This window comes from Cervus elaphus, chromosome 4 (genome assembly GCF_910594005.1).
Source record: "Cervus elaphus chromosome 4, mCerEla1.1, whole genome shotgun sequence".
NCBI classification, from domain to species: Eukaryota; Metazoa; Chordata; class Mammalia; order Artiodactyla; family Cervidae; genus Cervus; species Cervus elaphus.
In genome coordinates this window covers 45,935,627-45,958,047 of record NC_057818.1, presented here as the reverse complement: position 1 = coordinate 45,958,047, position 22,421 = coordinate 45,935,627, and the positions used below count along the sequence as shown (strand labels likewise).

General features: G+C 52.9%; 1 protein-coding gene across 1 annotated transcript; it reads right to left on the bottom strand.

Annotated features, from left to right (window-relative positions):
• Nucleotides 1–1,949: 1,949 nt before the first annotated feature.
• On the bottom strand, nt 1,950–21,719 carry HPN (hepsin). Its single transcript, XM_043893412.1, has 13 exons — nt 21,570–21,719; nt 20,933–21,002; nt 14,299–14,400; nt 14,169–14,210; nt 8,104–8,233; nt 7,913–8,035; nt 7,735–7,775; nt 7,188–7,353; nt 6,896–7,086; nt 3,142–3,237; nt 2,822–2,964; nt 2,475–2,639; nt 1,950–2,280 (listed from the first exon to the last, which is right to left on the bottom strand). The coding sequence occupies exons 2-13, from the start codon at nt 20,946–20,948 to the stop codon at nt 2,242–2,244; spliced, it is 1,254 nt and encodes a 417-aa protein (XP_043749347.1). The 5' UTR covers nt 20,949–21,002; nt 21,570–21,719; the 3' UTR covers nt 1,950–2,241.
• Between the last annotated feature and the right edge of the window lie 702 nt (nt 21,720–22,421).

Below are 22,421 nucleotides of genomic sequence, written 5' to 3'. Positions count from 1 at the left end.
TAAAGGAAAATTTATAGTCCCGTCCCTGTAATTCAAAACATTTTAAACAAGCAATGTGCGAATCAAGTCTCGAATTATATCTCCAATATGGTGGGTAGAACAGCGAGCACAGCCACACACAGATGTTTGGAAAACTGTGTGGAGATGTGGGGTCAGGGCATTTCTGATGGACAAAGCCATGGTGGGGATCACCAGATCCTAAGGGTCTGATCCAGGGAGAAATGCTTGGAGCATTTTCCAAGTAAATAGTCTGTACTCATTGGAAAAGACCCTGATGCTGGGAAAGACTGAGGGCAGAAGGGAAAGGGGGTGAGAGGGTGAGATGGTTGGGCAGCACCACCGACTCAATGGACAGGAGTTTGAGCAAATTGTGGGAGATGGTAAAGAACAGGGAAGCCTGGAATGCTGCAGTCCATGGGGTCGCAGAATCGGATATGACTGAGCGACTGAACAAAAATGTTATTTGAAGGGACTTTTCTGTGTCTATTTGTGTTTTAGGAAATTGCTTGGGGACTTGTGGTTGATGGGCAACACATTTAACTTTTATCATGGGAAAATCTTGGGAAACAGGCATCTGGTGGGTGTTTTCCTGCAGAGCATCTGATGTCCAGCAGCACATGGTCAAGCCTAACCAGGAAGCCCCATAATTTAGGAGCAGTGGTGCCCCCTGGTGACCATCTGGGTCCCCCCCCCACCACCACCACCGAGATCTGTCAATACTTTGGTGCAGTGGTACCCAACCTTTTTGGTACCAGAGACCAGTTTCATGGAAAATAATTTTTTCATACCCAGGATGGGGAAGCTGGTTTTGGGATGACTCCAGCACATTATATTTATTGTGTACTTTAAGGAAATGGCAACCCACTCCAGTACTCTTGCTTGGAAAATCCCATGGATAGAGGAGCCTGGTAGGCTACAGTCCACAGGGTCTCAAAGAGTCAGACACAACTGAGCGACTTCACTTCACTTATTACTATTATTATTACATTGTGATATAATCATAATGCAGAATCAGTGGGAGCCCAGGGCTTGTTTTTCTGAACTGAGGCAGTGATGCGAGCAATGGGGAGCAGCTATAAACAGATGAAGCTTCGCCTGCCCAATGCTCACCTCCTGCTGCAAGGCCTGGTTCCTAACAGGCCACGAACTGGTAATGGTCTGTGGCCCGGGGCTTGGGGACCCCTGCTCTAGGGAACAAAGTGGGTCCAAGGGGAAGCTGAAAACTACGTCCAGCCCAGATGAAGAGATGAGGGGGATGTCTCAGGCTGTGTTCACTGGGCATGGCACACCTGCCTTCTATCCACAGGGTCGTTTCCCATGGAGATCCACAGTAGATGTCTTTTTTTCTCACTGGGTATCTACAACCATTCCCCCCCCCCCCCCCCCCAGAAACAGCACCCATTCTCCTCTGGAGAAGCCCTCACACTCAGGTCATGTAGTTCTTGAGGGTCAAACCTCCTCCCCACCCCAATGCATAGGTGCACAGTGATCTGATGAGGGATGAGCATATGGGCCAAATCTGTCCAGGGAGAGCCAGGCCTGGGACTTTTTTGCTACAGCTGATGGGAAAGAAGCATTCTTTCTCTACTGAGGCCGCTAAGTGGTCCATGGCATGTAAGCTTGGAGTTTCGGTGGGTTGGGGGGGAACATCTCTATCTCTAGTTGTAGAGGAGACTGCTTGAAAATGAAACAGACACAGAGAAAAGCAGATGTGAGGGAGGAAGTGAGGCACAGTCCTGAAAAATGTTTGAGCAGCTGGATGGAGACGAGAAGCCAGAGGCTCCAGCGCATTTTCAGTTAAGTGAACCAATTAAGGTCTTTTCTGTTAAGCCAGTGGGAACTGGAGGATTATGCTCCCTGCCTTGATCCATGCCAGGCCCTAATCGCTCTCCTCCATGAGCCCAAAATGTCCTCTTTTGCTGCTTACAGCTGCACACCAAGAGACCGCATTAATCAAAACCATCTTTATTATTTAAAGAGCATCCTGTCATCAGGAGCACAAGATGGGGGGTCCCAGATGGCAGAACAATATTTACACGGGGGGCAGGAGGGTGGTCCCAGGGCTGAGTGGGCCCGCCACTGTGGAGGACCTTGGAGGGAAGAGTATCCTTGGACCTGTGGGCTGGGCCCAAGAAGAAAAATGTTCCATCCCTGGCCCAGGGGGAACCCCATCACGTGGGACTGGGGCCCCTTAGATCAGCTCGGGCCCTGGAGGCGTGCACAGCGAGGAGAAGCCACAGGTCAGAGCTGGGTTACCATGCCGCTGGCTTCGGAGTGAGTCTGGGGAAAGACAACTAGGGGCTTCCCCCAACGTCCCACAAGTGCCCACTCCTCCCCAGGAGCCCCGTGAAAGCCATCCGTTCCCTAGGGTGACCCTTCTAAGCCCTATAGGTTTCCAGAAAACCCTGCCTCCCTTTCCCGCTCAGAGTCCCAACCCTCCCGCCCTCTGGATCCCATCTGGGCTCAAATTTCACCTTTATGGCCTGGAAGATCCACTCCCGGAAGTCACTGACTTTGGTGTAGACGCCTGGCTTCTGGGCCAGGGCACAGCCGGTGCCCCAGCTCACGATGCCACACAGCCGCCAACGTGGCGTCCGAGAGATGCTATCCTCACACACGAAGGGACCACCACTGTCACCCTAGTGGGGGACGGAAGGCCTGGCTGGAGGCCGAGACGGCTGGCCAGGAGGCCCTCTTCGGAGAGCCAGGGACTGTGGTCATAGAGCCCTCTGGCCCTGAGATAGGGAGCCCGACTGCCCAAGGCCCTGTGTCTCCATCCCTGGGGAGGCCGGGGCCCCAGCTGCCCCACAACATCCCTCACCTGGCAGGCATCAATGCCACCCTCAGGGTAGCCGGCACAGAACATCTTGGGCTTGATCTGGTTCCCGTAGTAGTCGGGGCCGTTGCAGACATCATTGCTGATTATGGGGACTCGGGCCTCCTGGAGCACCCCAGCCTGTTGGCCTGGGGGTGTGCGGGCAAGGCTGGCCGAAGCTGGGGAGCATGCACACCCCCTCCCCTCCCCTCCCAGTGCCCACCTACACCCTTAGGGCCAAGAGGCACTGGCGTAGCCCAACTGCCCTTCCCCAGCCCGGCTCAGAGTCTCCCTAAGGCAGCTTCCCAGCAGAGGACAAGACTTACCATAGTACTGTGTGTTGCCCCAGCCAGTCACGGTGCAGATCTTGCCATCCACCAGGGCCTGCCCGGCAGCCGGGAGACACACGGGCTGGATGTACTCTGTGCAAGAGACCACAGCAGTCTGGGCCCCTGCCAGTCTGCCCCGCCTAGGACAAACCTCACTCCAGCTGCCCCAGCCCACCCTTCCCTCTGTTCTTTCACAATCACTACAACAGAAGTTGCCTCCTATAAACAACAAGGTCCTACTATATAGTGCTGGGAACTATATTCAATACCCTGTGATAAACCATAATGGACAAGAATGTGAAAAAGATATATGTGTGTGTGTGTGTGTGTGTAACTGAGTCACTTTACTGTATACAGGAAATTAACACATCATTGTAAATCACTATACTTCAATACAGGGCTTCCCCAGTGACTCAGCGGTTAAGAATCCACCTGTAATGCAGGAGACATGGGTTTGATCCCTAGGCTGGGGAGATCCCCTGGAGGAGGGCATGGCAACCCATTCCAGTATTCTTGTCTGGAAAACTCCATGGACAGAGGAGCCTGGCAGCTACAGTCCATGGGGTCGCAAAGAGTTGAACACGACTGAAGAGACAGCATAGTATCCTTCAATACATTTTTAAAAATAAAAGAAGCTGCCTTCTATTGAGAACTCACCATGTACTCGCGCCTTTCTGGGTGAATTCCCTTAATATCCCATCAGGTCAGAGAGATAGGGGCTATTACCCCCACTTAAAGAGGGAAATATAAAACCATGTCACTTGTCCAAACCCTTAGATTGAGTCAATGACAGAGCCAAAATTTGAACCCAGGTTGGCCCAATTTCTAAGCCTGTGTTCTTAACCATGGCCCATGGGGCTGCCCCCTACCCAGAGAGGGACTTTGAGAAATTTTAATTTATTTTTTCAATTTTTTGGCCACTGTGGCATGCGGGATCTTAGTTCCTAGAACAGGGATCGAAATCTGTGCCCCCTGCATTGAAAGCACCTCCCATTTAACTACTGGACGGCCAGGGAAGTCCCTTCTGTAAGAAATTTTACAAGGCACTATCCTGAGATATTGGACTTCCACCTGTCAAAAAATCATCATAATAAACACACCAGTCTATCCTGTCCACAGTAAGAATGGCATCCCTGAGATATGACGTCCTTGTGCAGTGCACAACCCATGCAAGTGGTCCTGGCAGCCCTGCTAGCAAGCCTTGCTGGTGACTTCACCTGCCTGAGCTCAGAGCTCTCAGGTGCAAAATGGAAAGAATAATCATCCCCCCCACCTCACAGAGGTGTATCGTGAGAAATTGGTGAAGTGTTGAATAGCATGCCTGGCTAACGGGAAATGCTCACATAACTAGCAATAGTAGTAAACAACAACAGCAATGATTGTTAGTATTAACTGAATGCCGGCATTGCTCTAAGCAATTTGATTCAGATTAACTCTTTTCAGCATTTTGATAACCTTCAGGAGTCATTTAACAGGTGAGGGAAACTGAGGTTTGGAGAGGTGAAGCCACATACACAAGACCGCAGAGCTGCTGAGTATCTGACCCCAAAGCCCACACCACTCCCCTCAGCCCCATGTCCAAATGCAGGCCACTCACATGTATTGTTCGCTTAAATGGAGAACTAGTCTCATGGACCATTCAAAAGAAAATAACCATTAAAAGTAAGAATAAGGCAGACTTCCCTGGTGACCAGAGGCTAAGACTCTGAGCTCCCAACACAGGGGCCCGGGGTTCAATCCCTGGTCAAGGAACTAGATCTCACAAGCCGCAACTAAAGATTCCCCATGCCACCACTAAGACCCAGCAGAGCCAAATAAATAAACAATTATTTTTCAATCATAAAAAAAAAGACAATAATGCAAACTACAAAATAGTACTGACTTCCCTGGCAGCTCAGCCAGGGGCTTATAGGCACAGATTCCAGAGCCATGCAACTTGGGCTCAAACCTTTGCCATTTGCCAGTTGTGGGAATGTGGGGTATTATGTACCTTCTCTATGTTGGGAGTTTTACTCTTATGAAAAAAAACAACAACAACACAGGATCATAAGAGAACCCACCCTCGCCAGGCTGCTGTGACAATGAAATGACTGCATGCTTGCGACATGCTGAGGCCGGTGGCTGCACACGGAAGGCACGTGCAAGTGTTGGAGTTCATCCTATCATCACTATTATTGTATTCTTCCATTATTACTTTTTAAGATGTTTTAAAATCTTATTTATTTATTTAAGGCTGTGCTGAGTCTTTGTTGCTGTGAGGGCTTTTCACTACTTGTTGCGAGCCGTAGTGGGGCTACTCTCTGGTTCTGGTGCATGGGCTTCTCATTGCAGTGACTTCTCTTGATGTGGAACAGAGGCCTACAGCGATCAGGCTTCAGTAGTTGTGGTACCTGGGCTTAGTTGCTCTGAATCAGGGAATGAACCTATGTCTCCTGCACTAGTAGGCAGATTCTTAACCAACAAACCACCAGGGAAGCCCAAGACTTTTAAATTTTTTTTATATGGGCCATTTTTAAATTCTTTATTGAATTTGCTACAAAACTGCTTCTGTTTTATGTTTGAGTTTTTTTTCTTTGGCAGAGAGGGCATGTGGGTCTTAGCTCCCAACCAGGGATCAAACCCACACCCGCTGCATTGGAAGGTGCAGTTCTAACCACTGGACTGCCAGGGAAGTCCCTCTTTCTCGTTATTATTATCATCATCATACTGATGCCTGCTGAAGGTTCATCATCATTGCTATGATAACTTCCTTATCATCAACGTTATTATTATTACTATTACCACCACTCGGTGGCCTTCTGAAAGCTGAAGCCCACAGCCCACTCTTAATTCAAAAGGCATGTGTAGACAAGGTATGAAAGACATACTGACACCCAGGTGAGTCTTTCTCATTGACAAGGAAATGCTCTGGAGAACTACAAAGGGAATAAATAACTCCTGACTTTCTCATTCATTCATACACTTTTTTTTTTTTTCCATTTCTTTCTTTTATTTTGGTAATAGCTTTTTTGGAGATATAATTCCTGTACCACACAATTCACCCACTTAAAGTACACAAGTCAATGGGTTTTAGACAGGTTTTAGATTCAGGGACCAGCCTGCCTGGCAATAAGGAAGGTACAACCACCACCACAATTGATTTCAGAACATTTTCATTCGCCGCCTTTACCTCTGACCTCCCAACGTTTCTCTGCCATCCCCATGCCTGGGGAACCACTGATGTACTTTCTATCTCTGCAGGTTTACCTGTTCTGGACATTTCATAGAAAAGGAATCATATAGAATGTGGCTGTGTGGGTCTGACTTCCTTCTGAGCACAGTGCTGTTCCAGGGTCATCCATTGTGTACCCTGGATCAGTCAGTACTTCATTCCTTTCTAACCTAATATGATTCCATTGTACGGGTCTAGCATGTTTTGTTTATCCACATGGCAGATGGTAGACATCTGGGTGGTTTCCACCTTTTGGCTGCTGTAAATAATGCTGCTTATGAACACCCATGCACTAGTTTTTGTGTAGCAATGTATCTTCATTTCTTTGGGGTACGTACCTAGGAGTGGAATTGCGGGGCCAAATGGTAACACTCGCACATGGTTTTCCAAAGTGGCTGCACTAATTGCCCCCACCTAATGAATGCACAGTGACTGCCCCTGGAGATCATTTCCCTCATCACCATGAATTCTGTGCCCCAGCCCCTCCTCTGTCCTCCTGGCCCCTGGAGTCCCCAGGCCTGGGATTAGGCCCAGACGTACCTGTGAGGGGCAAGGTGCCGGAGAGGTGGACCAGGGCGATGTCATTGCTATTCTCCTCGCTGTTGGGGTCTCGAAAGGGGAGATAGCCCCCATGGTAGATGACGGCCTGCACCCCCAGTTGCACACCGTGGGGTGAAGTCTGGGCCACAGCACCAGCAAACACTCGCCATCGTGACAGGACCCGGTTCCGCCTACCGGGGATAGGAGGGGAGGGTGGCCACCTGTCTAGGCACAGCCTCCTCCAGCACACGGCTCCCCAGCCTCTCCCCTCAGTGCCCTGCGGGACACTCACTCAGGGAAGCAGTGGGCGGCTGTCAGCACCCAGTCCCTGGAGAGCACGGACCCCCCACAGAGATGCGCGCCATCATAGCGAAGACTGACTTGCCATGGCCACCTGCCCAGGCTGGTGTCCTGGCCGCCCACAATGCGATCGACGGGCAGTTTTCGGTGGCCACAGTCTGTGGGGAGAGGGGCAGTCAGGGGCCAGCGGGAGGCCTGGACCCCCTGCCCCGGGGGTCTGAGAGGTCATGCCCACTCTGGGGAGAGTGAGTGGTCACGATCTTAACCTGAGGGGTCTGAGGAACATGGCTCTGCTCTAGGGGGAAGGGGTCTGTCCGAGGAGACACAGCCCCATCTGTGGGGACCTAGGAGGACATGGCCCTACTTTGGGAGTCTGAGGGGATGTGGACCCCCCACCCTGGGGGAGTCTGAGAGGACACAGGTCCATCCTTAGAGGATCTAAGAGGATAAGGCCTGTCTGGGACAACCTGATGGGCCATGGCCCTGTCACAGTAGGGGCAGGGAGTCTCAGAAGAGGGCTCTGAGTTTTGGGGCCTCACCTTGGCAGCTGGTAGCCAGGAAACGGCCTCTGGGACAGTCGCTGTGGGAAGAACGGGGATGAAGACACAGACACAAAAAAAGAGGCCAATTAAGACGGAGGGAAGGCACCCGGGGGAGCATGGGTGCCCAGGTGGTGGGGCCCGCGCGTGCGCCCCACCTGCCCGCCGCCCTCCTCACCACACGGAGAGGACCTCGAGCAACCTCCGGGCATGCGGCAGCCTCCCCTCGTCCACGCAGAAGAAGCCCGACGTGCCATTGGCGCCCGCCGTCCGCACGTCCAGCTCCGAGTAGTCCAACGCCCTGGGCAGGGCAGCGGTCAGACCTGCGCCCCCCGCCCTCCCAGCCCCCCACCAGGGGCGCCCGGGTACCTGAGGAAGCCCATCTCCTCGCAGCTGAGCCCCGCCACCCTGGCGTTGGAGCGCGAGGAGCAAAGCAGGCGCCACGTGCCCTCCGTCTGGTCGAACACCGTGAGCCGAGCATCCGCCGGGCCAACCTGCACTGCAGGGCAACAAGAGGACCACCGGGGTCGCCTTCCCGCCCGAGCCCTCCTGGCCTCTTCTCTGCCCGTGCCAGTCTAGTCCCGAGTCCTGGCAGGCCCGATCGGAGCACCCTGGGCTCCGCACATTTGTGACTGCCTCTGGAAGGGCTTAGGACTCAAGTTGGACCAAAGATTGGGGGTCCTAAGACTCTGGCTGCATCGCCATGGGGAAACCAGGCAAGGTGGGGGAGGGGGCATTCCCCTTGCCACCAGGATTCCTAAACTGGTTGCCCAAGAGCTGGAAGCTAGATTTTTCAAAGTCCACCTTTGCCTGCAGGAGTGGGAATGGGGGGGCAGTGGTGTTAAACCAATGTAGAGGAAAGCCAAGAGATTCTGATAACATTTTTATAGCTCCTTAATGGAATCAGGCTTAAAGAACCTCCAGAATCATTATTTAAGTGAGTTAATAATTTCCCTTTTTGTTTAGCCAGTTTCTTGGTTTTTCCTTTTCTCTTTTGCATCCTGAAGATCCTTGACCAATACATCACATTGCCAAAATATCTGAATAGATTTCTTATAATCTTAAAAAAGAAGAGTTATCTTTTTTCTGCAGGACTTGTCAGAGCCTTGAATATATACTAAGTTGCAGGATAATTATTCAAGCAGAGGATGCATTCATTCATTCATTCAAATGTATTCATTCATTTGTTCATTCAACAAGTGTTAACTAGACACATACTCCATGCCTGGTCCTACATGGGGTGATGCTGGGGGACATAAAAATGATCAAGACATCTCTGGGCTGTACCCTCCCAAGTACAAAGTCCATCTGTAAGGGAGACAGACAGCAATTAAAAAAAAAAACCACCCAATCAAACACAGCATCACAAACTGTGACAAGAGGCAGATACACAGCAAGGCTGCAGAGTGCTTATGGGGGATTCCTCCTCCTGCTTAATGCCCTGAGTGGTGCTCCCCTCAGCCCCTCCCAGCCTGCTCCTCACACACGGCCAGAGGACCCTTGCCACACCTAAGCCAGGTCACAGCCCTCCCTTAGGTGTGCTTTAGCAAACACTCAGGCTGTGCCAGGCTCTATTTTGGGCGATGAACAAATCAGACAAAACCCCCAGCTGTGGGGAGCTCAAAGGCCAATGGGTGAGATGGATAACAAACAGGAGGGAGAAGTAAAATAGATGCTCTGTCACAAAAGAAGGGGCCTGGGAGACGAGTCAAGCTTGACAGAGAGGCAGGGGAGTGCTGACATGGGGAGAGACAGGAGGCTGCACTTTCCTATAGGTGGGCAGGGAAGGCTGCACTGAGAAGGTGGTACGCAAGCAGAGATCTGAAGGAGGTGAGAAGACAGGTGAGGGAACAGAGAACTAGGCCAAGAGAATTGCAAGTGCAAAATCCCAAGGAGTGGGGCGGGGTTGTTGAAGGAACAGCAAGGGGTCTGGGCAGAGTGAGCGAGGGGAGGAGGGGGCGGGAGACAAGACTAGACTGACTTTGACTTTTACCAGGAGTGAGGGCTGAGCCAGGAGGGCCTTGATCTGACTCAGGGGCTCACAGGCACCCTCTGGCTGTGTGTACGGAGCAGACTGTAGGGGGCAGGATGGGACCAGGAGGACCAAGGAGGAGGCTGTGTGATGGTCTAGGAGGGAGACCATGGAGGCAGGGCCAGGGTGGGGACAGTGGAGGAGCAGAGCTCAGATTCTGCACAGAATTTGTGGGTGGAGCCCACAGGGTCGGCTATGACTGGATGTGGGTGGAGGGAAAAGAGGGGCCAAGGGCAATTTCAAGGTGTTCAGTCTGAGCCAGTAGAAGGATGAGCTGCCACTGATTGAGATGGGCGAGGTGGGGAGGAGTAGGTTTGGGGAAAGATCAGCTGTGAACCCCTTTTCTCCAGAGCCTCCTGCATGGCTGGTGTTCTAAGAGCACATTCTGGGACAGTGAATCTGGTCCAAACTCAACTTTGCATCCTTGGAGGAAGAACGTGGTGAGGCCACACCCAAGCTGAGCAGTCTTCCCACAGCCCCACAGATCTGGACAAAGGGAGGCAGAACTTCCGGGGAGAACTCTGTCCTGCTGAGGACAGAGAAAGGCAAAGAGAAGGTTTGCATTCAGGCCTGAGTGACTCCAAACCCCAAGCTTTTAATGTTGCCTGTGACTGCAGTCATGAAACTAAAATACACCCGCTCTTTGGAAGAAAAGCTGTAACAAACCTAGACAGCATATTAAAAAGCAGAGACATCACTTTGCCGGCAAAGGTCCATATAGTTAAAGCTATGGTTTTTCCATAGTCATGTACGGATGTGAAAGTTGGAACATAAAGAAGGCTGAGTACCAAAGAACTGATGCTTTCAAACTGTAGTGCTGGAGAAGACTCTTGAGTGTCCCTTGGACATTAAGGAGATCAAACCAATCAATCCTAAAGGAAATCAACCCTGAAAAATCAATCCTGGATATTCATTGGAAGGATTGATGCTAAAGCTCCAATACTTTGGCTGCCTGATGTGAAGAGCTGACTCATTGGAAAAGACACTGATGCTGGGAGGGATTGAGGGCCAGAGGAGAAGGAGACAACAGAGGATGAGATGGTTGGATGGCATCACTGACTCAATGGGCATGAGTTTGAGCAAACTCCAGGAGTTGGTGAAGGACAGGGAAGCCTGGTGTGCTGCAGTCCATGGGGTCACAAAGAGTCAGACACGACTGGGCAACTGAACAACAACAAGACAGCCTTTCAGGCAACTTTCCTCCTAAGGGTTAAACAAAAAAGGCACAGTAATAACACTGGTGAAGGAGTGGGTGGGACAAACGGAGAGAGCAGCACTGAAACATACACATTACTCTATATAAAATCAGTAGCCAGTGGGAAGTGGCTGTGTAACACAAGGAGCTCAACCTGGTGCTCTGTGACGACCTAGAGGTGTGGGATGGGGTGGGGAGTGGGAGAGAGGTTCAAGAGGGAGGGGATATATAGCTGATTCATGTTCTTATACAGCAGAAACCAATATAACATCGTAAAGCAATGATCCTCCAATTAAAAATAAATTTAAAAAATAGTAACACTGACTACATTTTCTGGGGATGGGCTGACTCCATGCTATGCGTCATATCTGGGGGGTTCTATCCCACAATCATCCTGGGAGGGAGAGACCATCTCTATACCCATCTTACAGATGGGAAAACTGAGCCTTACAGAGGACATACTTGCCCCTGAGAATATAGCTAAGAACCGGCAAAGTCAGGATTTGAATCCAGACCTGCCTACCTGCATACTCCCTGCTCCTTCTGTGGCTCTCATACGGACCTTATCAGCTCCTTTTCCCCAAATATACTCATGTACGGCCTATACTAGGAGCTTCCTGGTTAACTGGCCTTAATCATGGCTTCCTGTTCTGGGATGGGGCCGGGAATGTCTGGTACCTTCACTGGGTGATATCTACCACCCCTTGAGTTCCCAAACCAAGACTTGGGGTTCAGAACACCAGCTGGGGGTGGGAGTGAATTCTTATTTTTAAATGACTTCTCAGTGCTCCAGAGATTGTGATTTCCAGAAAGTGTGAGGTTTTAGGGGGAAAAAAATTATCATTTTATGGATGTATTTGGAGGGAGCAGCGGAAGGAAGAGGAGGAGGGAGAGAGGAAGGAATATCAAATGCCCCCTCCAAGTATTTTTAAAGCTATATTCTGTGCCACTGTTTCTCACTTTTAAACTCTTTTTTTTTTTGTTTGTATTATTTTAAGCCATGCAGAAAGTACGTTCTGGGTCACCTGGTTTGCTTACCAAATTGTCTGATATATTTAGAGATGTGAAAAATACCAGAAAAGTGAGGTGGGGATATCATTTCTGGGTTGTTTCTGTTTGTTCGTTTTGTAATTTCCCAACATTTCTGAGAAACCCTAGTGTAACGGGAGGGCACAGTGCTGGCAGCGGCCAGAGTCAGGTCTGAAGTGTGGCCTCATTACTTTTCAGCTGAAGCCCAGGACAAGTTAGTTCACCTCTGAGGTTTGTCTTCATGCTTATTCATTAAACAAAGGTTTCCTGAGCACCTTCTATGCACCAGACACTGTCTACGGCAGTAAACAAAATGCCCCTGCCCTTCTGAAATTCCCCAGGAGTAAATCATGAGCTGTGTGAAGAGGGTCATAGAGGGGGTGGTGGTGATACACAGAGTGATTGTGGGGGGTGGAGGGTATAGAGCCTGGGAGCAGAAAGGTCCAGCTTGGGAAAGTTAAAGCCTAAAGTCTGAGACACAGAAGTCCGTGTTAACCAAGTTGGCTGAGAGTCAGGCATTGCACGGATCATCACCTCCGCTAATTCTCACCACCCATTTCCAGATAAGGATGCTGAGAATCAGAGAGGGCAGGCCAGGTGGGAGCCTCAGCTCAGTCATGATGGTACAGGACCCAGAAACCTGCCTCTGGGTATGAGCGTAAAGAGGAGGCGAGCAAAGACTGTGGTGCCAGGAGGGTCCTCTGAGAGTGAGACAGAGGCCCGTGGGCCGGGGCTGAAGAGTGCTGGGAGGAAGCATGAGGTGAGGGTGGAGAAGGGCAGTGCCTTAGGAGCCCTGGAGCCGGCCAAGGGTTGGGATTTGTAGCCCAGGGGCAGTAGTGAGCCACGAAGGCGCATCTGGTAGGTTCATGACCCCTCTGCCCTGCCATTTATTCAACGTGCACGTCAGTACAATTCACTGGGCCTCAGTTTCCCCCATCTGCAAAATGGGAGTGATGATAAACGGCCCCAACTTCACAGGGCTCTTGTGCAACGGCTGTAGCCAGGGCCTGGCATACGTTAGCCATCAACACGGCAACTCACTGGGCTGTTTCTTGAGAAACAAGAGCGTATAGTAGTTCTACACAAGCGCTGGGTCCAGGCTGTCCTCGTTCCCATCCCTGTGACCTGGGGCAAGTCACTTGGTCTCTCCACACCTCATTTCCCCATATTAAAATGGGCCATGGGAGGGATTTAATGAATTAATACCTGCAAAGCCCTGAGGCCTGTGCCTGGCACAGGTAAATGCTCTGCAAGTGTCAACTGTGGTGATTGACCTTGATGGTGGCTTTCCCGTCTAGATGTCCATTTCTGCTCTTAATGTGAGCTCAGTCCTTTATGGAACTAGATGAGCCTCGTGGGAGTGAAAAATGAGTCCTGTCACCCAACGTCCCCTTTCTTCCTGCTGCCCTGGGCCACAGAATGGTAGCTTGGAGTTAGCATTTAGAAAGATTCATTCATTCATTCTATAATTAGTTTCTACATCTATTAGTTTCTCCACCTATGGAACAACTTGAATGAACTTTTTGGCCACCCTGGTGTTTATTCCTGCCTCCACTTCTCTTCCAGTCAAGCCTAAGTGCTATTCCTGGTGCCATGATGTGCCCACCGTCTGTCCTCTCCAGTCCTCACTTTCTACATCTGTAAAATGGGAATAACAACAGCAGCTACCACCAAGAAGCAATAGAAAAAGGCTGGCTGAATTCATACAGTACCTCTACCTCTCAAACATGTATTGACCATGTTTCACAATAAGAAACATGTTTACATTATGATGTAGCCCTGAACTTCCATTTCCTGGGGTGAACTACGGCATTGCTCCAAGCCTCAGTTTCCCCATCTGTAAAATGGAGGGAATAACAGTCCCACCTTCATAAAACCCAAAGAAAAGATTAACAGAACTTTTTCTTACGGAAAGAGAGGCACTCTGATTTTTTCAATCGAATCTGTTTCATACTTTTTTAAATGTGGTTTTCAACTCACTGATTTCATGATGCACTTAATGGATAACATGTTTAGAGTCTGAAGAACACTGGGTTAGACCAGCCACACGGGTACATAAACACCACCAGCATTCCTGCAGGCCTTCAGGCATTCATTTAAAAAATCCTTTCACTGAGTTCCCACCAGGCGCGAATTTCCTCCAGGGCTCCCCAGAGGGTCTCAGCCCACTCTACTCACCTGGATACAGCGGCTCCTGATCACTCCTGAGTAGAACAGTCACTGCGGAGAAGGCAGAAGTGAGGGCAGGCAGGCTGGGGGCTGCCAGGGGCAGGGGAGGGTAGAGGTGCAGGGGTCTGTCCACTCTCACCAATGGCCCAGGACGCTGCCCCGATGCCTGTCAGGAGCAGGACGGTCCCCACAGTGAGAGCTGCCACCTTGGGTCCGGAGCAGCATGGCACAGTCCGGCCACCTGCAATAGACACGGTGCTGGGGCCACTTGCCAGGTCTGTCCTCACTGTGGCAAGGGACCAGCTCTGCCCTGCCCCCCAGGGCTAACTCAGCACGCCTGAGCCTGCCCTGCCCTGGGTCCAGTTTCTTGGGGCGAGCAGTTGGCAGGCCTGCCCCGCCCCTGCAGGGAGGATGACTAGGTGCCCAGCCCCCCAGGGCTTCCAGCTGGGAAGGGGTGTGGCTGGGACAGTTGCCACCCTCCCTGCCCACACTCCTGGCACTGAAGGGTCTTCTCCTTTCCAAGGACGTTGCGCTCTGTATCTCCTTCTCGGACCTCTCACTTCTGCTAACTTTCCCAGAGGTTCTTGGAGCCTCTTGGGGGCTGTGACCCCTGACCTTTGCCCTCTTGGCAACTCTCTTCCCTGCTGTTTGGCATTTCCTCACTGCCTCATTTCTCTCTGCTGTTCCAGACCCTCTGTCCCTGGGAACCCCTCAAAACCAGACCTCTCCTGAAGGACCCAGCTCCAATGTCAAACTGACCCCAGAGGTTGAGAACCTACATTTGGAAATTTGTCAGCCTCACTTAAAAATATTGGCCTTGGGAATTCCCTGGCGGTCCAGTGGTTAGGACTTCATGCTTTCACGGCTGAGGGCGCAGGGTTGATCCTTAGTCAGGGAACTAAGATCCCACAAACCACATGGCCCAGCCAAATTAAAAAATACATATATTGGCCTTACCCACGGCTATATATTGGACCTTGGGCAGGTACTATCACCTTTTTGAGCCTCAACTTCCTCATCTATTTAATGGGCATCCACCTAGCACTCATCTCTAAAAGTAATACTTGAAGGTTCTTTCAAATAATTAAGAGCCGTACTCTTATCAGATGCCTTATGTGCCAAGCACTGCTCTGAATGCATTAAATTATTCAGTCCTTGTCTCAGTTATGATTCCTATTTTTCAGACAGGGGAAACTGAGGCTCACAGAAGTGGAGCCACCTGCCCAAGGTGACTCAGCCAGGAAGAGGTAGTACTGATTTGGCACTGGGATCCAGGCCTATAACCACAAAGCCTTGCCACCCTCTCAGTGCTATGGTGGCTGGCGTAGAGCAAGTTCTCAATAAATGCTTTTTTTTTTTTCATTTTTATTGGTCAATAAATGTTTTTAAATCATTATAGCTATGTGATCTTGGACAACTCCCTTCACCTCTCTGGGCCTCAGTTTTCTCATCAGTAAAATGGGGGTTTATTCACTCGTGGTCCTATGGAGCATCCACTGTGTACCTGGGATTCTAGGCTCTGGGGACACATCCCTAAACAAGACAGCTGAGATGCTGGCTCTTACAGAGCTCACATTTTCATGTGTGTAAAGTGAGGGGGAAACCAAAACAAGCAAACAAGTAAATGAACGTGATCATGTTCAGAACGTGGCCAAGTCTATGAAGAAAATGATATGAGTCGGGGCAGCAGGTCTTCTGTGGGTTATTCAAGAAGGGCCTCCCCAAGAAGGGGCTTTTGAGCTGAGACCTGAGGGCTGAGGCCAGCCAAGCAAAGAGCTCTCACGGAAGGGCACAGTGGGCAGAGAAGAGTACAGGCCAGGGCCTCAAGGCCAGAACAAGCATGGTGGGTGAGAGGGCAAGAGAGGCCACTGATGTGGCCAGAACGGCATGAGCTTGCGGAAGGCAGTGGAGCCAAGGCTGGGACCAGCTGGGGAGGCCTGGCAGCCTGAGGAGAAGAGGAATTTTATTCCCAGTGCAACAGGGACCCTGGGGCTGAAAAGCCAATCCTTTGGCTAGGGATGGGGGGACCAAAGAGAAAAGGCCACTGAAAGCCTTCGCTGGGCCTGGCATGCACCCGACTGCCCCTGGCATCTGCAGGACCTTCCAGTTCTGCCATCTGGGTCACGGCAGTATGGCTGATGGGCACAGGGCCAGGCCAGCACCCAGAAAGGAGCAGGGAGTGGTCCAGGACCTTCCTGCAATGGCTATTGTCTGAGTGTCTTAAGAATTTGAGAACCCAGCCATTCTTGTCCGGTGTTCCTCCCTCCAAAGAGGCCCCAGCGGACCAGACCAGCCCAGCCCCGGCTGGCTGACCCCTCCCTGTCTTCCTGAAGGGGCCTCTCAGGCTCCGTCCCCACCTTGCTGCTGCTGCTGCTTAGCCACTTCAGTTGTGTCCGACTCTGTGCGACCCTGTGGACTGTAGCCCTCCAGGCTCCTCTGTCCATGGGATTTTCCAGGCAAGAATACTGGAGTGGTTTGACATTCCTTTCTCCAGGGGATCTTCCCAACCCAGGAATTGAACCCAGGTCTCCTGCACTGTAGGCAGATTCTTGCCCTCTAAGCCACCAGGGAGGACCCCGTCCCCACCTTGGTCCCCAACCATATTCCTGGTTTCAGTGGGAGGTCCTGGCTCCCCAAGCCATCAGGCTGGTCCTGGGTCCTTTGTTTTCAGACATGCCTGCGGAGCTTTGGGCCACTCAGAGCCCAGGCTAGAGGCACTGGCATGACTGCCGGGGCAGGAAGCACGGCCACCCGGTGTCGCTTAAGGTGAGAGGAGAAACTTGCTCCATGCCCTGTGATTCAGGAGTCTTTGGACAACCCCCAAACAGGTGCCTCTGGTGGGACAGGAAGCGTCCTCACCCGAGTTCACCAGCATGAGAGGCATCCTGACTGCATATCTTTGCCAAGGCAGGAAGTGTCCTCACTGCGCGAGAGGCAGCATCCTGGCGTGATTCGTCAGGGCGAGAGAGCCCGGCAAGCCCGGACCCCCGAGCGTCCTCCTGAGGCTCTGCCCTCTGTTCCTTCAGGGGCGCCAGGCTGCCCTTGTCTCCTCACAGGGCAGCTCCTCTGCCTCCACCATTCGGCTGAAAACCCTCCCAAGTGACGTCCTTGGTTCCTTGTCTCGGAAACTCCACTCAAACAGCTCCGTGTCTGTACTTGTGTACTCAACTCCAACTTCCCGAACAAAACCCTCTCCCCATCTGATTTCTGGGACACCACCCTTGTCCGATTTGCTCACTAGTTCTCAATCTCCTGACCCTCCACACGCTCTCTGAAATCTGGGGTTCACAGGGCGGCCCCGGCCTCCTTCCCCTCATGCCGCCCCACTCCACCCCCACAGACTGGGTTGCTTTTCTGTCCCCAGCTCTGGACTCTCCTTAGTCCTAGATCAGGAGTCCTGCAGCCTCTTAGATGCCTCCCCCTGGAATCACCACACTCCATCACACCTCCCAGGTTCCATACTGGCCTCCACGTCTCCCTAAGTCCCCAGCTCCCGTCTCAGAGGTCCTCATCCGCAGGTCTGTCCCTATGTGCAGAACACCTCCCTCTCCCCACGGCTCAGGCCTCCTGAATGTCTCCTGCCCACTCTCTCCTTCCCGGCCCCCACCCCTCCAACCCCTGGGTTCAATCTCTCCTTCTGGTCCAGCCTCCACATGGAAACCTAGGGGATCTTCCCAAACAGCAAATCCAACCTGTCCCTAGAACACTCCATGACTCCCCAGTGCCCCTCAGGACAGAGTCTAAGGCCCTCAGCCCAAGGTGCCAGGCCCTCTAGGATGTAAGCACAGTGATCAGAGATTTGGGGGTTGAACATGTTTTCCCCAATTCCCAGACAGCCATAACGGTCCTTACCAGACAATTGATAGAGCTTCCAAAAAGCAACCAAAATGACAGGACTTATAACACGACATAACTTATAACATGACTTATAATGACAAGGTAAAAAAAAGAAAAGAAAGAAACGAAGAATAACCACCAGCGCCATCTTGTGGAGAGAGCCAGCACTGCCTGGGCATGGACCAGCTTCTCACCAGAGTCCTAACAGAACTTGGTCCAGCCTGCATGTCTCATCACCCTCCCAGCTCCATTTCCAACTTTACCTCCAGAAATCCCGAATTATCTACATGCCACCATACACCTGGCAGATTGTCACCCCCAGCTGTTAGCCTTGCTCTTCTCTGTGCTTGGTACACCTACTTACTCCTGCCTCATTCTGAGTGTCAACTCAGATATTACCTCCTCTGATTCGGGGTCCCCAGGGAGCGCCAAGAACCTCACCTTGGGCGCACTTCACCAGCAGAATGGCAACACAAATGTTAGCATAACCGCAGCTCTCAGAAGACACACCAACCCTAGGCCTGTCCTAACCCCATCCTGCCAGTGTGTGTGTCAGTGACAAGCTGCTTCAGTTGTGTCTAACTCTTTGTGACCCTATGGACTGCAGTCTGCCAGGCTCCTCTGCCCATGGGATTCTCCAGGCAAGAATACTGGAGAGGGTTGCCACGCCCTCCTCCAGGGGATCTTCCCCACCCAGGGATCAAATCTGCATCTAGGTCTCCTGCATTGGCAGGTGTTACCACTAGCGCCACCTAGGGAGCCCAACCCCATCTTGCAGTTGCCTGAAATCCTTGCAAGCTATCAATGAAGGAATATATCATTATCACCATCCCCGACGTACAGATGAGGAAAGGAAGCCCAGAGAGGTTCAGCCACCCAGCCAGGTAACCCAGCAAGTAAGCCCAGGCTTGCCATGATGGTAGGACTCCCCTCCAAGACTAGGACTGAGCTGCCTGGAGATGCACTGAAGCCCACTGTGTCTTGGTTGTCTGTCCTCAGACCAGTTCCTGGCCGTCCTTCTGGACACACTCCGCTTTTTTTCTCTGGTTCATTCACCCATAGGCTCCAGGCCTGGTGAGTCCCTTCAGTGGGCTCCAGGAAGGAAGGTTTCCAAAGGCGCAAGGCTCTGCCATGCACCTGCTCAACAAGGGAGCAGTGCCTTCTCCCAGGCCACTGGGAGCCTGGTGGCTCAGGTGGTAAAGAATCTATCCACAATGCGGGAAACCCAGGTTCAATTCCTGCATTGGGAAGATCCCCTGAAGAAGGGAATGACTATCCACTCCAGTATTCTTTCCTGGAAAATTCCATGGACAGAGGAGCCTAGTGGGCTACAGTCCCAGGGATTGCAAAGAGTCGGACACAAATAACACTTCACAGTTGGATGGTTTGAGGTCTGATTTTCTAGCTGTGCTGAGACGCAAGGAGGCCAGTGATCCATATCCATCATTTCAACCAACACACTCAGTGCTTCCTGCGTATCATGGCATTTAAATCCTCACACCATCCTATAAGATGGACATTAGTACTGCTTTTTTATTTTTATTTTTTAGCAGAGGAAGAAATGAGGCCCAGAGAGGGTTAGCCACTTGCCCAGGGCCTAACAACTAGAAAGTGATACTGCCTGGGACCGAAACCAACTAGCCTGGTTACAGGAAGAAGAGAGAGAGTCAGCCCCAGCCGGGGAGGGCAGGAAGAAAGAGCCACCCCTAACTGGTCTCCTCCAGCTGGCTCACAAGTGTGGAGGAGGTTAAGAGGGAGCCAGGAGGTCTGGAGCCCCTGCCAGGGGCTTCCATAAGCCCTCGAGTGTCCATCAAACCGGAGGCGTGGTTTCTCCCCACCATCCCTAGGGTGGTTTCTCTGTTGTTTCTCTTCTCTTCATCCATCCAGACCGGGTCCAAAGTCCTCCCTGTGCTCTGCCCACAGTGTGAGGAGGTGGGAGGAACGTCTGGAATCGGTGGGGGTCTTGGGCCCCAGGTCTCCAAGTTGGCCGACCTCTGCCATGACAGCTCTGGGGCACCCCGCATCTGGGGCACCCCACGTGTTTTATGAACGAAGTCCCAGGCTGGCGCCTTGTGCATGTTCTGTGCTCCCAACAACCTCATGTAGGTAGGTAAGTAGCATTAGAACCCACGCTTGACCCAGGGGGAAATGAAGCCCAGAGGAACGACGACACTCCCATCAGATCGCACAGTAAAATCAGTGGCAGAGGAAGATTCGAAGGCAGCCCGGTGGGGCTTCCCTGTTGGCTCAGTGGTAAAGAGTCCGCCTGTCAACACAGGAGACTCGGGTTCCATGTGGGATCCAAGAGGATCCCACATACCGCAGAGCAACCAAGCCTGTGTACCAGAACTATGGAGCCTGTGCCCTAGAGCCCGGGAAGCGCAACTAATGAGCCCATGTGCCCCAACTACTGAAGGCTGAGTGCCCTAGAGCCCATGCTCTGCAACAAGAGAGGCCACCGCAATGAGAAACCCTTGCACCGCAACTAGAGAAAAGCATGCAACAAAGACCCAGCACAGTCAGAAATAAATACATGAATAAATAAATAAAATTATATATGTATCTATTTTAAAGGCAGGCCTCTACTTTCGATTCGAGTCTATGTCCTGAACGATGATAGCTAGTTTCCCCACCTTGACCCCAAGTAAAGGACAGGTCCAGAGGTAGCTGAGAAATCGCTGGGGGGTGAGGGGAAACTGAGGCAGGGAGCCAGGAAGGTCATATGGGGTGGCCGGGAGGCAGGTGGTGTTGCAGCCCCATAGAGAATTTGGTTAATAGTTAATTAGGTGGAGGAGGCTTCAGAAGGGGGTGGGGGTGGGCCCACAAGGGGGTGCCAGAGAGAGGGGGCTCCAAGGGAGCGGAGGGCTGGGAAGACAGCACAGAGGGAGGGGAGGGGCGGCAGGCAGAACTCAGGTCTCAGGGACAGGGGGACTCACCCTCCTTCTCCGCCATGTCACGGCCTCTAGTTAATGATTCCCCGGCTGACCTCTGGGGCCGGGGCGGGACCTGTGGGGAGATGAACAAGGGGGAGGCAGGGCCTGGGGGAGCCCAGCCCAGCCCCTGTGCCCCCAGTCCCAGGCGCCCATCCAGGGAGGCTGAGGGACTGGGCCCTGGCCAGAGCACGCCGTGATCACGGACACAGACTGGGCTGGGTTCAAGGATGGGGTCAGTGTGTGACCAGCAGCTAGGGGGATGATGGGATTTACAGCGCCGGGGGACCCTGGGCCTGGGCCGGGGTGGAGAGCGGACTGAGGGGTCTGAATTCCCGGGTCTGAAGGCGGAGAGCTGGAGGCCTCAGCTCCTGGGTCCTGAGAAAAGAGAGGTTTGGGGGCCAGGACTGCTTCTTATGAGGGAGGGGCGGCACAGGGGCCTGGACTCCTGGGTTGGAGGGAGGAGGAGCCCAGGACCCGATCTTGGGAGTCTGAAGAAGCGGGGGCTGGAACTCTGAGGTCCTTGGAGAGAAGTCCGACTGGCCCCTCTCAGAGCACCTCTGTTGGGAAGTGGGCATTAGGGTGGGTAGGGGTGAGGGGACCCATGTCCGGGGGACAGGAACCTGAGGACCCTGCTCCTTACCCTGGGGTCCGGCAGGTGGGGGCGGAGCTGAGAGATGGTGCCGGTTTAGGGTCAGTCTCCAGGCCTGGGCAGGAGCATGGTGGCCCCGCAGCGGCGCAGCGGGCCCCGGAGGCAGAGGCAGCGGCAGCGCGAGGGGCCTGCTAGGCCTGGCTGCCTCACCTGAGGAGGAGGGGGCGGGGGAAGGGGCGGGGAGGGGCTGGGCCAAGGGATTGGCAGGGCTGGAGGCCACCTGGCTGGTGGGACAGGGTTTGCAAGGGGCTGGACCGGGGGCCCAGCAACCTGCCTCCAGCCTGGACGGGCCCCAGGTGTGCCGGTGCGAGGGTATGTGGAGTTGGGACAGATCTGGCCTGAGGGCCCGGAGTCTGGGGAAACAGGCCAGGCTGGGGGGTGCTGACAGGGCCCCCAGGAAGGAGGTGTTAAGTGGAGAGGCACAGATGGAGGGCCCCAGCTGCCTCAAGGCCGCCCTGTCCCTGGTCTCCTCTGCCCCCTGCCCAGCCCTTTGCCCACCGCTGCGCCTGCCATTTCCTCCACCCGTTGTCCAGCTCCTGAACAAGGCCTTCCCAGTCCCAGGCCGGGCCTCAGCCCAGCCCTGGCCCCAGACCCCTCCTGCACCCCAACTCCTGCCCCAGCCTCTGCCGCTTCGTGTCCCCGCTCCCGACGCCGGCCCCCACCTCTATTCACCCTCCCCCCGCCCCCTCCCCCCCAGCTGCTTTCCTACAAGTCACGGGGGTTGGTTTGCTTTGGCAGCCTCTCTGCCGCCTGCAGCGATGACCTCTGGAGCTGGGAAGTCCCAGACAAGGGGGATGGGGACTTGGCCCGGAAAAGGCAGCATGGAGTGCTGGGGCCCAGGCC

Coding starts and splice junctions, on each gene's coding strand:
- HPN (XM_043893412.1), bottom strand. Junction 8,036..8,103: donor GAGGAGATGGGCTTCCTCAG/GTACCCGGGCGC, acceptor TGCCCTGCCCAG/GGCGTTGGACTACTCGGAGC. Junction 2,640..2,821: donor GTGGCATTGATGCCTGCCAG/GTGAGGGATGTT, acceptor GTCCCCCACTAG/GGTGACAGTGGTGGTCCCTT.